The sequence below is a fragment of the Cibotium barometz genome, chromosome 40 (assembly GCF_041138505.1).
Source record: "Cibotium barometz isolate CiBa-2024 chromosome 40, ASM4113850v1, whole genome shotgun sequence".
NCBI lineage: Eukaryota > Viridiplantae > Streptophyta > Polypodiopsida > Cyatheales > Cibotiaceae > Cibotium > Cibotium barometz.
The window spans coordinates 26,497,497-26,510,977 of NC_141085.1; the positions used below are offsets into that span (position 1 = coordinate 26,497,497).

At 39.9% G+C, this 13,481-nt stretch overlaps 1 protein-coding gene across 1 annotated transcript in view; it reads right to left on the reverse strand.

Moving 5' to 3' along the window:
• The window catches only part of LOC147615361 (vacuolar protein sorting-associated protein 2 homolog 3-like), a 70,359-nt gene extending 69,803 nt beyond the window's left edge, over positions 1 to 556 (reverse strand). The window contains exon 1 of the mRNA XM_086779449.1: positions 377 to 556. Within this exon, the coding sequence (XP_086635575.1) occupies positions 377 to 410 (34 nt within the window). The 5' untranslated portion in view covers positions 411 to 556. The remainder of the gene's footprint in view (positions 1 to 376) is intronic.
• Between the last annotated feature and the right edge of the window lie 12,925 nt (positions 557 to 13,481).

Here is a 13,481-nt window from a genome sequence, read left to right on the forward strand (position 1 = left end):
AGACAGCAACAGCAAACAGATTTCTTGAACATGGAGATGCATCTGGGATTGCGCAATTCACCATGCTGTATATAAGTTCCAAAACCTACTTTAAGAAAACCGCATTTTACTGTAATCCTACTCCGTAAAACATTACTGTAGAACCCCTGAATCGATACTGAGAAAAAGCTTAACCCCAAATACTGTTAAAACACTCCTGGGAGAAACCACACTATTAAAAGCCAGATGAAGAAAGCCCTGCCGGAAAAAACCCTGACGTACGGTGAAGACCCTATTGTTAAGAACCCTAATATGAAAAGCCCACTGTAAGAAACCCTAATATGCAGAAAATCCACCCGTTGAAAACCCTTAAGAAACCCTGCTGATGAATGGGTACCTTTGGCAGTGGGTTTCTTTCTGAAAAGATTCATGGTGTTGTGCTGCGAAAGGCTAGCTGCAGAGGATCGATCTAACTAGCTGCGAAATGCTAGCTGCTGCAGAGGCAAAGATGCACCTGTGCGGAGAAGAGAAGACCTTCAACCCAAAATGAGAAAACCGAAGCTGAAGGCTCTCAAAATCTGACCGTTGCATAAGGGTCAAATATAATACATGCCCCTGGCCCTTCATTAAGTAATTAATTTTTTTTAAGGTGCTTATTCACTCTTTCACATTCATTAATTTTTTTAAGGTGTTTGTTCACTCTTTCACATTAATTAATTTCTTTTGAAGGCGCTAGTATTTAACTTTTCCAAAAAACCTTACGCACACTAAGGTTTGAAACCTTAGTGGTAACTTTTTGGTAAATTTAAATATTAAATTATTATTGATAACCTTAGTGTCAAAAGATACTAAAATTTATAAAATTACAATGTTCAAAAGATTTGGAAAATACTTAAAAAAATAGATAATATAATGTTACTACCCAACTTAAATTAAAGAAAATACAATAAAAAATGACAATCTAACTAAAATTAAAGAAAATACAACAATAACCTTACTGCAAGGGAAAATCACAACATAATAAAATTTACAAAATTACAACGTTAAATAAATTAAGAGAATGCTGAAAAATTAGACAAACGTACATACGAAAATTATTTACTGCCAAAAATTGATAACAGACAAAAACGTAGAAGACAGAAAGTGTTTTTTGTATTGAAATAGTTGGTATAAGGGATTTTTTTCCGTGGAGTTTCGAGCATGACGGCGGCAGAGAGAAGGGCATTGTGATTCTAGCTACGGTTTTTCTTTATGCACTCCTTTTCACGCTCAACTGCATTGCTGAGAGTCTCATGAATAGAAAAAGGTATCTCTACCCAATTCAATCTTTCGTATCAAGGGCATCGTGGATGGACTATGATGGCGAAGGAGGCGTGGGCGTAGAGGGTGTCAGGGGTGTAGTAGGGCCCCAGCTGGAAGGATGGCACCACAATCAGCCCCCTCAATGCAGTTGTGCTTGCACTCTCGAACCTAAAACTGGTAATGTTGTGTGCCCCTCTCAAACCTCCTCCGTCACCTCCTTTATACGTGTAGATTTGGCATCGAACCTCGTCAGATGTGGCTTCCATGCAGTCGTTCACGTGGCATCGAACCTCGTCAGATGTGGCTTCCATGCAATCGTTCGCGTGGCTTCCATGCAGTTGTTCACGTGGCAAAGCGTGGATCGTAAGTGGATTTGCCAAGATTTGTTTCTAAAACAAAAAAAAGGCCTTCCAAACTTTGAAAACTTTCCAAAGCTCGATTTTCGGTTTTCGTAAGGTTAAACAAACCAAGGTTTTTGTAAAGTTAAACACAGTAACATTTTTCTCATTAATTAATTAATGATAAAAAATGTTGTGGGTGCTTATTAAGGAAAGAAGATTAGGAAAACCAATTTGACGTGAGGCTTTATAAATATTTTGGCATGACATTTTTAAGAAACAAATATGTTTATGCCCAAGATGTCATGCTGCACTGGAAACAATAGAGCATCTATTTTTAAGTTGTGCCTATACAGAACTGGCAACTATCATGGGGCAAGAAATCCTTCTGGGACAACAAATTAAATGCTCTGCTGCTCTTTGGAATGTCATTCGTGCTGAATATCTTTGGGCTATTTGGATTCATAGGAATAACTGTCTGTTTAAGAATACACAGAGCAATTTGATGCATGGACTGAGATCTGAATTGCAAGTTCAGATGAAGACGTTGCATAGAGCGAGCATGAAGGCGTGTGAAGTGTAGTACACAAAAAATGCAACAAAAGAGACCCAATGACCAAGGCTAAAGAGGACTTCCAAGAGAAAATCAGGGAAATCTAGTATGAAAGGAAATTTCAAGATGGTCTGGTGGCTGATGAAGAAGTCAAGCTCTTGATTAAAGATTCAGATTTGCAGAATTACATTTGCAGCCTTACTAAGATGAGGAATGTGTTAGCTTAAGTTAGAATTAAGCTTCTTCAAAGCCTGGATGTACTCCCTGATTAAACCCTTAGGTCTGACTTTATTTTTTGTTATCATGTTCTATTAATATATTTACAATTTCTCTTTCTTTTTTTTTAAAGAAACAAATATCTCCCTCTCTCTCTCTCTCTCTCTCTCTCTCTCTCTCTCTCTCTCTCAGAGCAAAGGGGCATGTCTCTCTCTATTGATGAGGGTGGTGGAAGGGGGAAACGGGGGCAAGAGAAAAGGGTGTGGATTTCTCCATTTCTTTCTCCCTCTACACATAGAGTAAAAGCACGGCCTGCACATGAACAGTGGGGTTGTTGACATGGGGAGAGGCTAGCAGAGGGATTGCTGATTTTGGGGGGTACTTGCTCTTGTCGTGTGTGTGTGTGTGTGTGTGTGTGTGTGTGTGTGTGTGTGTGTGTGTGAGAGAGAGAGAGAGAGAGAGAGAGAGAGAGAGAGACTTGAGAGTAGAGTGCATGAATCTTAGTGCATGTGCCTATTGTATGTTGTGAGAGAGTGAGCAAGAGTGAGAGAGCTGAGTCCTTGTAGGGAGGTGAAGCAATGCTAGGAGAAGTGAGGGTGCATTGGCTTGTATAATGATGACTATGTTTAATGTAGGAGTGAATCTTTGAAACCACTAGGATCATGGGGAGACACACCGTCCAACCAAATACCAACTGGTTCATCACTTCAATCAAATTACCATAACCAAAAAATTAATAAATATCATAAAAACATAACATAGCATAAAAACACAAGAGAGAGTCATTGGGTGCAATCAATCTCCCCTCAAGAAGTGTCAGCTTCCTTTCACTTCTTGAGTATTTATGCTTTATTAATCAAAAATAGTCCATAAGCCAAAAAATAGTCCATAAGCCAAAAAATAGATGCATGCTTATGCATGGGCTTACCCTTTACAAAAATGGGGGTTGCCTTTAACACAAGCTTAGGTAAAGTGTTCCATCTTTCTATGCATAGAATTTAAATCTAATAGAAATAACACTTTTGTAATAAAAATATTTCTATTATGCATAGAATGAAAATAACACTTTTAGAATACACAAACGATGGGGATTACTCTTTTTGAATAATAAAAGGTAATACTTATTTCACCAAATTTTAGAAAATTTTGCCATAACCTCCTTTGTATGGCTGACCATTTTTCAATTTTTTCTAACTTAAAATTACTTAAAAATTATCCCCAAATGGTTTTAAGCACTCTAAACTAATCAAATTTCACTTTTAAAACAGAAACAATATGAAAAGTTTAATTCAACAATTTGATTACTTAACTAGGATAAAGAAGGGCTAAATTACACTAAAGGATAATTACAAAATGAACCCCAAGGCCTAATTCATGTGCAAATAAATAAATCCACCCCCAATATAACAAAAGTGGGCGGCTCAATAGGTCCACGCGCCGAATACATCAAAATGGGGAGGCCAAATACAAAATCTTATAGTAGACACTCTACGGCAAAATATCAAAATGAGAACCATCCCGGTAGTAGCTCGCACCATATCGCCGCCATCACGACAATCTCACCAACCTACAAGGTTGTCCATTCAAACACACTACAAGTTAGCAACACATGCCACAAGTCCACGGCAGCACATAAGTAGTAAATCCACACTTAGTTCCAGCTATCCCTAATTTCATATGTCTACACATGGAATATTTGGAATCACTCAAGTGCCATGCTTTGAACATAGTGGTAATTAAGCGTCCCCAATTAACCACAGAAGGATGGACGGACAAACCGTGACAATCTTGGTTTTAAGCCATGGTTGGTCTCCATGTGTAATATATATGTGCATTAAATACTATGTTGTCATCAAATTGCTATATTATTGTACAATGGAAATTTTAGCCAAGAAGCAATGCATGTATTCCCCTTGATGCATCTTATTTGGATGAACAAAATCTTCTTTATTTTCTAGTAGAGGTAATGTTCATAACCCTCTATACTATAGGTGCTATCACGCTGGCAATCTTGTAAGGAGGAGTAGCAACATGCTTGACAACAATCTCATCTTAACAACTCGGAAAAAATATGCTCTATGTTTGTCAAAAGTGATTTTATTCTTGTTCTTTTGTGTAATGATTGTTGGGGGGGGGGGAGGCAGTTGGAATGCCCTTTAATGGGTCTATTCACTTTTTGCTTTGGTTACTCAAGGGGTTTTCACACAGTTGGACACCATTGATGGTAATATTTTTTTTCAAAAATTGGCGGTCAAGTGGCCGATCAAGATTGTTCAGATGATAATTTTGCCAAAAATTGGTGATCAAGTGGCCGATCAAGATTGCTCACTAGTGGATGATGAGCATTGAGCAATAGCGATCGTTTTCTTTATTAAAGGCATCCTATAGACCTTTTTTTGCTCCATAATAACAATCTATGCCTTTCTCTCATCTATTTATAGATAACATAATCTACATTAAAATTCTTTAAAAAACTTTACAATAAACAAGTATAAAAATAACCCTCTATAAGGGGGATTCGGGTTGTTATGTGTTGACCACTTCGACATTTCTCCTTTAAAAAAAAAAGTCGTTCCCCTCCCCCCTTCCCACCCTTAATGAGCCACTCATGTACCACTGCATTAACAATAGTCGTTGATCAAAGTTCATTATTAATAAGTTTTATACAACTATACACATGAATGAAGCTACACATGAGAGATCCTTGCCCCCTCTGCACAACAAAATCGAGGGTGCTAGCAGCAGAAGTAGCAGTTCTTGCGCAGGGCAGAGCCTCTCACTCGGGGACTCGCCCACGGATATGCGGACAAGAGACTAATCCCTCCGTTCTTCCAAAACCGAACTCGGAAAAACTTCCCTCGCCCAAAAAGCACGGGCGATTCCTCCAAGGTATTTTTATTCTAACGTAGTCAAGAGCCTTAACTAACCAAACTGATCCGACCGAACCCGTAAGTCACATGATCAAATCAAGGAAAACACTTGCACTTGGATCATAGAGACCAACGCTTTTTTCCTCATCAAGAGGCACAGCCGTTGATTCTTTTCCATAGAACAAAGACTATCCGAGATTTACTTCATCTATTGTACCATAATAGAATTGAGTCTCATTTTAGGGATCCATTAGTCCAGCCTAACCCCATCCAATCCCATGGGTTAGCCAACCGCCCAACCCTGTAGTAATAGGATCCATTTAGGAATTTGGTTAAGTTTTGCCCCGGGTACCAGGGAAAAGAGTTCCCAGGCCCCTTAGCCAGCACTTCAAGCAAACTTCAAGATAGTCACACCACTTACACACCCAATATGAAATTGCTTGTTTTATAGATTCAGCTTGTTTCATAGATTCAGCTATCTTTAAAACAATCTTTTAATAAAACCATAGTATCACTGATCATAATCCTCCAAAATATCCGATTGAATTCTAATTTCCAATCATTTCTTCATCGGTGTACTCATGGCATCATTTGGCAACCAGAACGCTCACCACCTGTCCACTCAGGGGCCTTTTCAATAGTTCCTAGCTCATAGTACTTGGAAATATATTCACTTATAAAAATCTAGATGGACTCTCCCTTGAAGATCAGCAAGATCAACCAATAGATCTATATAAAAGAGCCATGGACTTGGAGGACCAGCAAGGACAATCAACCAGATCCATGCCCGAGTTCAGAAAACAACTCTAACACCTTGTTCCATTTTCTTCCTCGACGCACGTGTGGGTATCTTCAGGGCGCGACCCAGAGCCCGAGCACCGTATGGTCAGCACCCTCTAGGCTCCTTCGCAGAAGGTCACCTATCGCTTCACTCATAGGCCGCTTCCTTGGTCCCTCATCCACCGTACCGGAAGCTCACCATTTAAATCGAACCGAGGCTGGTCAAGACCTCGGTCGACCTTGCTATGCAAGACGTCCTTCGTTGACTCTCCGTCAGCTGTTGCAACTTTATCACTTAGGTCTCCACGACCTCATTCACAAGATGGTCAAAATGCTTCCCCGACATGTAGAGAACCATCCATGGAGTGCATAAATTGGAGGTCTCGCTTATGCGGCTATAGCTCAAACATCTTTTTAATACATAAAATGCAAATTCGAGAGAATGGGGGTTATAGAAGTCCAGTTGATGATAAAGCTTTCAACTGTGTGGAGATGAAGAATCAACCAAAGTGGCAGCTCCAATACCTCCGTAATCTTGATTACTGGGCCATGTATTGTGTCGTGCTAGTCAACCAAAGAATGAACCTGATGTACATGCATGTGTGCAGGCATATGCATTGGAAGGAGTATGAAGCTAGAAAGAAGACTAATCCTCTACTCCTAAATTTTCCAGAGTTCGAGTCACCTCCCTTCAGAATGCTTCCCACCGCAGATGAATGGATATTTGGGTTGATCATCTAAGTCATCACTTCTTATTAGAATTCCCTAGATGTGGCCATCCGAGATTCAATAAAATTCCTCAACACGATTAGAATTTTCTTTTTGTAAGACTTTAAGAGTGAGAAGGGATTCCTGGAGTGGCATAAGTATGAAGAGTCTCATGTGTAAGGCCTCACCTTTGACCTTAATCTTGAACCTACACTACACCAAATCTACGAGATTTTTGCCTGGAATCTAATTTTTTAAGGCCTCCCACATGCAAGATTTTGAGGTGATGTTTTCTTCTAAATTCATCATCTTGAGCTATAGTTTTGTGTTCACCTGTATACAATGATGAACCTCTCCACAACGACTAAAACTGGTGTAATAGTTTCACACGATCACCATGAAGATGAAGCAAAGATCCTCACATCGACATACGTGTCTTTCTCAGCTTCCAAGAACTGAAGTAGATCTAGGCAGGGGGGACACACCTCTTACCTTCTTTAGCCAAGAGAGATTGACACACCTCTTGGCTTTTTTAGCCTCTCCAAAGGGACTTTCATGATCTAAGACAAGTGTTCTAACCACTTTGATTCATTGTACTAGAGAGCAAGAAGGTTCTTGACATGAACAACTTTGTTCATCTCAATGTATCCCCTTAGGGTACCAATTCTTTTCCAAAAGAAGAAGGCTGGGACTCTCTGATTATGTATTAACTATCGAGGGTTGAATCAACAATGGTCTAACCACTAGTGCTATAATTCCTTGTACTAGAGAGGAAGAAGGTTCTTGATATAAGCAACTTTGTTCGTCCCAGTGTATCCCCTTAGGGTACCAGTTCTTTTTCAAAAGAAGAAGATTGGGACTCTTAGATTATGTATTGACTATCGAGGGTTAAATTAGCTTAATATTAAGAATAAATATTATATTCCCAAGATAAATGAGTTGTTAGAACATATGTATGGAGCCAAAATATTTGCAAAGATTGACTTAAAGTCATAAAATTATCAAATCGAAATTTAGGAGCAAGATATTCCCAAGATAGTTCCCTAGAATGATCTTAATATGAGGCAAAGAAGATGGATTCAAACACTTCAAGAGTTTGATTTTGTCATGCTAATGACTTTAGGGAACCAACTTCTCCAATAAAGAATGAAGAAAGATATAGCCCACTACCAACAAGTATAAAATCCTGTGACTTTACGGAACCGACTTCTCCAATAAAGAATGAAGTAAGATATAGCCCACTACCAACAAGTATAAAAGCTTGTGACCTCTCAAGTTCTTTCCTTTGGTACACCCACTCTCTATGATTTAGAACTTTAAATGTTACATATGTCTTCTTTACCTTCTCAAATTTACCTTAGGTCTACTTGACCTACCCAAGGTTCTCAATTTACATATTTATGCTTTTTAGTTCATGTTGCCCTTCTTGGTCCAACACATGAACTATCTAGGTAAAACCCAAAAATTATGCTCACTAGAGCTCTAGGAACATGTCCCCAACATTTCCTTCATTAGAGCTATAGGAACATATCCTCAACATTTCCTTCACCACATGGTTTCTTAACTCCTTGAAGGAGTGAGGAACACACACTACCATTCCTCTTGAGACAAAACTCATCCCTATCATAAACTTATGCTGGAGGAACACTCACTTTTCCATTTCTTTTGCAATATGCCTAATTTGTTGGATAGTGAAGATATGAAGATGAGAACTAGGAACACTTCTCCCAAAGCATGACGATGAGAACTAGGACTATGAACACCTCTCCTAGTAGAGCCTAATGACTAGGACTATGAACACCTCTCCTAGTAGAGCCTAATGACTAGGACTATAACACCTCTCCTAGAGCATGATGACTAGGACTATGAATACCTCTCCTAGAGCCTGATGACTCTAAGGATTGGATAGTGAAGATGTGAAGATAGGAAGATGAGAACTAAGACTATGAACACCTCTCCTAGAGCTTGACAACTTTGAGGATTGGGTCCATGTTATGGCAACAACCATGGACACTCTTCCATAAAACTTGGAACAAGGTTTGCGTGACTAGACAAGACATACATGACCTCTCTATTCATGCTCAATGTAGCATCCCTTTTAGGAGTTGACAACAATTTTGAGCCAAGAGTAGCTAGTGAACGGAATAGTGAGGACTCCTTCATAGAAGGATTAACTTCTACATGGTGCAAAACCATTGAGCTAAGAAGGAGAAAACCACATAGAAAGCCTAAGAAGTATCTTCTCCCCATGGAGATACATCTTCATCACTAGCTTCACTATCTTAAGGCCATAGATTCACATGAAACCTACACTCAATAGTGGGAAGCTAACCTAAACAAGGTGTCACCATTCACACCAAGATAGTGGTGTATAAAAGTGACAGGGAGTCCATGATCTCCGATCAAGACAAGCTCTTTTAAGCTACCAGATGCAAGCTCAATAAGGTCAAGGCTGAGGGAAAGAGGGAAGAAAAACTCAAAGAGTTCAAGAGTAATACTTGAGGCAACAAGTTCTCAAGTAATTTAAGTCTTACAACATCAAGGACCTAGTCATACATGGTGAGAAGGCTCAAAGAGAAGCTCGAGCAAAGAGCCACATGCTTCATATAATGGCCATGCCAAGGTCAAAGAAATAAACCTTGCTAGCCTAGGTGAAGAACCTGAGCCCATACCCCTGAGAAAGAAGGATAACTAGGGTGATCACATGGATCTTATTCTCATATATGGAGATGTCATTCTTAGAGACAATGCGTCCAAGAATGACACCGAGTTTAATCTAGAATTAACGTTTGAGTTGGTTTTAACGAGATACAGGAGAGTTTGGACCTCTCATCAAAGACTATTGTCTCTTGTATTGCTTTGACCATATAAGCATAATGATGGGCTATACACCCATCATATCTCAATGTGTTGTTAGCCTTCTAACTCCGAGAAGTTCAGGTGTGAATTGTGCTGATCACGGGCACTTTTTACCTTGTGCTGGGGTAGGGGTTTTTTCCCGCTGAGAGAACACACACTTAATGTGGATCATCTCCTTATCCTCAATCTTTGTGTGGATGATCTTCTCATGAGACAAGCCTTGACCAAGGGCACATTGTAACTTTCATCACCCTAGCCTATAGAATACATTTGATGTTTCCGACGTGGGTCTTCTCCATTATTATTTGGGTATCAAATTTGTTCTGACTGAGGGGGCATCATGTTATCTCAACAAAGATACATTCATCAGCTCTTAGAATGCTTTCAAATGATAGGTTGAAAACTTGTTTCTACTCCCCGATCTCTGATTGTCAATTGAGGACTCTTCTGAGCCCTTTGATGTAGCCACCTATCAAGTTTTTCAACCATCAATCTATAAGCGGATCACACTAAGTTAATCTAAGGCCACTAACCTCTCCATGAGAGGATTTCCCTTGAGGTTATGCTTGGCTACAATTTAAAGGCTTGTTTTCATAACAACAACAAGCCTAAATTCAACTGAAAAGGTGTGCTTTTGCCACCTTGTATGCCATACAGTAGTCCCATAGTGTAGAGTCAAACTTGTGCTCCTAATCACTCCTCACAACAATTCTACCATCTTGGTGAGAATAGTGCACAAAGTCTTTTTTGTGCTTTCAGCCTGGCCATTTGCTTATGGGTAGTAAGGTGTCAACTTACACCCTAAGGAACTTTTTGAGCAAGAACTCTACCATTTCATTTTGATAAAATGTGTACCACTATTGCTCACTATTTCTAGTGGGCAATCAAAGTAGGTAATCACATTATCATAGAGGAACTTGGCAGTAGCTCTCACATTAGTGTGTAGCTTTGGTCTCAACCCATTTCGTGAAATAGTCTATTGGCGACAATGTTGAAACATGCCTAGTTTCCCTTAGCAGCAAGCAGTTGGACCCACAAAGTCTATTGGCGACAATGTTGAAACATGCCTAGTTTCCCTTAGCAGCCAAGCAGTTGGACCCACAAAGTCTAAACCCCATTTTTAAATGATTATTTTGAAACTATGAAGGCTAGGGGCATTTAGTCCTTCTCGTGAACTATAGTAAACCTTTGGCATTCATCGTAACACTTAATAAACTTAGCCACATCTCCAAAGATGCAAGAGGCCACCAAAGTCTAGCCTAGAGAACCTTGTGGGCAATCATGTCCTCGGCAAAGTGTCCTCCACCTATGCCAAAATGGGCTTGCTCAAGAATGGTGATAAAGTCATCTTCATGAATGCATTTTCTCATGATGTCATCTAACCCTTCTTGTAAAGCATTCCCCCTATTAATTAATAAAGGTTTTCCTTCCTAATGAGGCATGTGGCTTGATCCTTTTTTATGGAGTGGTCAAAGGGAAATCCATTGGCTAGGAAGTGGGCAATGTCTTCACTCCATTCTAGTACATGGACAATGTGGAACAATGGAACATTGGGAAGATCATCTTCTACTAATAGAGAGGATTCTCTATTTGGAATTCTGAAAAGGTGGGGTCAGCATAAATATGCACAGATCCCTTTCGCATGGTGATAAGGAAATCAAACTCCAAAAGAATGAGAAACCATCTGGTGAAAAGGTGGGGTTAGCATAAATATGCACAGATCCCTTTCGCATGGTGATAAGGAAATCAAACTCCAAAAGAATGAGAAACCATCTAGTGATGATCTACCTCATGGTGCAAGGTATATTCACCAAATATAGCAATGCTTATTAATGGTTGAGACAGAAAAAAATTTGGTCTAATAGGTAATGCATGTATTTCCTTATGCCATATACCATGGCTAACTCTCTCTCAGTGGTTGTATCTTTATGCTCAGTGTCATCATTAAGTTAATGGCTAGCAAAGGTCCGAAGGAAGTCCATGTTGTGCTCCTCTAATTTTTCTACACACATCCAATAGCAAATGCTGAAGCATTGATATGCACATGAAAAATTATATATGCCAACTGGGGAATCTTAGGATTGGCATGCTTGCTAATGCCTTCTTCAGTTTTTCACATGCCCATTGTCATTCATCTGTACATTCAAAGATAATCAATAGCTTATACAAAAAGCTATGGTGTATATGGCATATAAGAAGATGAATCTTTTGTAATACCCTATGTGCCCCATTTGATTTCACGTGAGCCATCCTCCTTTTTATTTCCTTGCCTTCTCTCAATTTCCTTCGTAGTTTGAATTCTCACCTTTTCCTATTGATCCCAGTCCACAGCTGCCTTCTTATTGGCTTGGGGTGAGTTTTGGTTATATAGCGGGGTTATTACTACACCAGATCCATTAGCTTTAGCCCTCTTGACTATCAAGATGCCATGCACCTCCTTCTATATGTCATCTGCTTGCATCATCTTGGCGCTTGGCGGATTTTCTTTGAGCTGCATCAATTTTGCTTGTCTTTATTTATCATGCTTTTTCTTCATGGCACATTCTCCTTTGGTGTGTCCATGCTGTTAACAATAATAACACGTGAAGGTTGCACAACCACCGGCTCATCCTTAGTTTCTCCTTCCTGAATAATTTTTGCGACCTCTATTTCCATACCTTCTCATTCTTGGGGGTCTTCTTTCCTCTCCTTCCATGCTGTTCACCATGGGAGCTCTATTTTTCATGTTGTACCTGTAGTTCCATGTACTATGATTATACATATTACAAATGGTGCAAGTTGGTGGCACAATGCACTCCTCCTTTAGGTGACCTTCCTGCTTGTTTTGGGAACAGAACACATTCTTGCATAAATCTGAGCCTTTGTTCTTTTTCATTTCTTGCATCAGCTACTTTACCTGCAGCATCAATTCTTCGGGGGTTGCTTGTGCCTTCTCGATTTTCTTCTTTTTGTCTTTCTTCTTTTTTACTGCACTAGAGAGTCCTGCGAGGAGTTGCAGGACTCTCTAGTGCAGTGGGCTTTCTTCTTTTTGTCTTTCTTCTTTTTCACTGCACTAGAGAGTCCTGCGAGGAGTCGCTTGAATCGTCCTCTTCAGTGGGTGACACTCTTCCTTGGCTTCTTCTTTTGTCTCCTTTCTCGACTTCTTTTTTCAATCGTTTTGGCCAGCTCCACCAATTCCTTGAACTCCTCTTCAGTTTTCGCTTGTTTTGTGCTGACTGCTGCATGGATATCCGGCTTAAGCCCTTGGACAGACCAATCTACAACAATTTGCATAGAGGGTCGGGTTTGTTCCGCCACTCTGTCTCAAGCTTAGCATCTTTGTTGCATAAGATTCCACATCCATATCCTCTTGGTCGGAGCTCTCTCATTTGATCACCAAGTTGAGTTACTGACTTTATTTTGAGGAATCTTCCTAGAAAAGCAGTCATGACCTCCTCATAGGTCTGAAAATGGTTGTCTTGATATCTTGACACCCACTCTGTGTGGCTCTATCTTTTAAGGTATTCATGAAAGCATCTCTGCAAATTTCACCCAGCTTTGGCTCTTCCACATCCCAAGGTCTGAACACTTTCCAATATTGCTCAAACCTCCTCACATACAGATCTACATCTTCTCCTTTTTCTCCTTAGTACACCGGGAAATTTTTGGCTAATGACGCCATGGCTCCCTTGAACCTTTTTCGGGGGTTTCGTTGTGGCTATTCTTCCCGGTTTTGCTGCTCCACCCTTCTTGGGCTTTCCAGACCTGGACTGTGCCTAGCTTCTCGCTCTTGGCACTCCTTTTCTTGGTCCAAGTTATGCCTAAATTCTAACACTTCTTGCTCATGCGGGGTTGTAGAAGTTTCAGCACTGCCTTCTTGATTGTTAAAACGGGCGA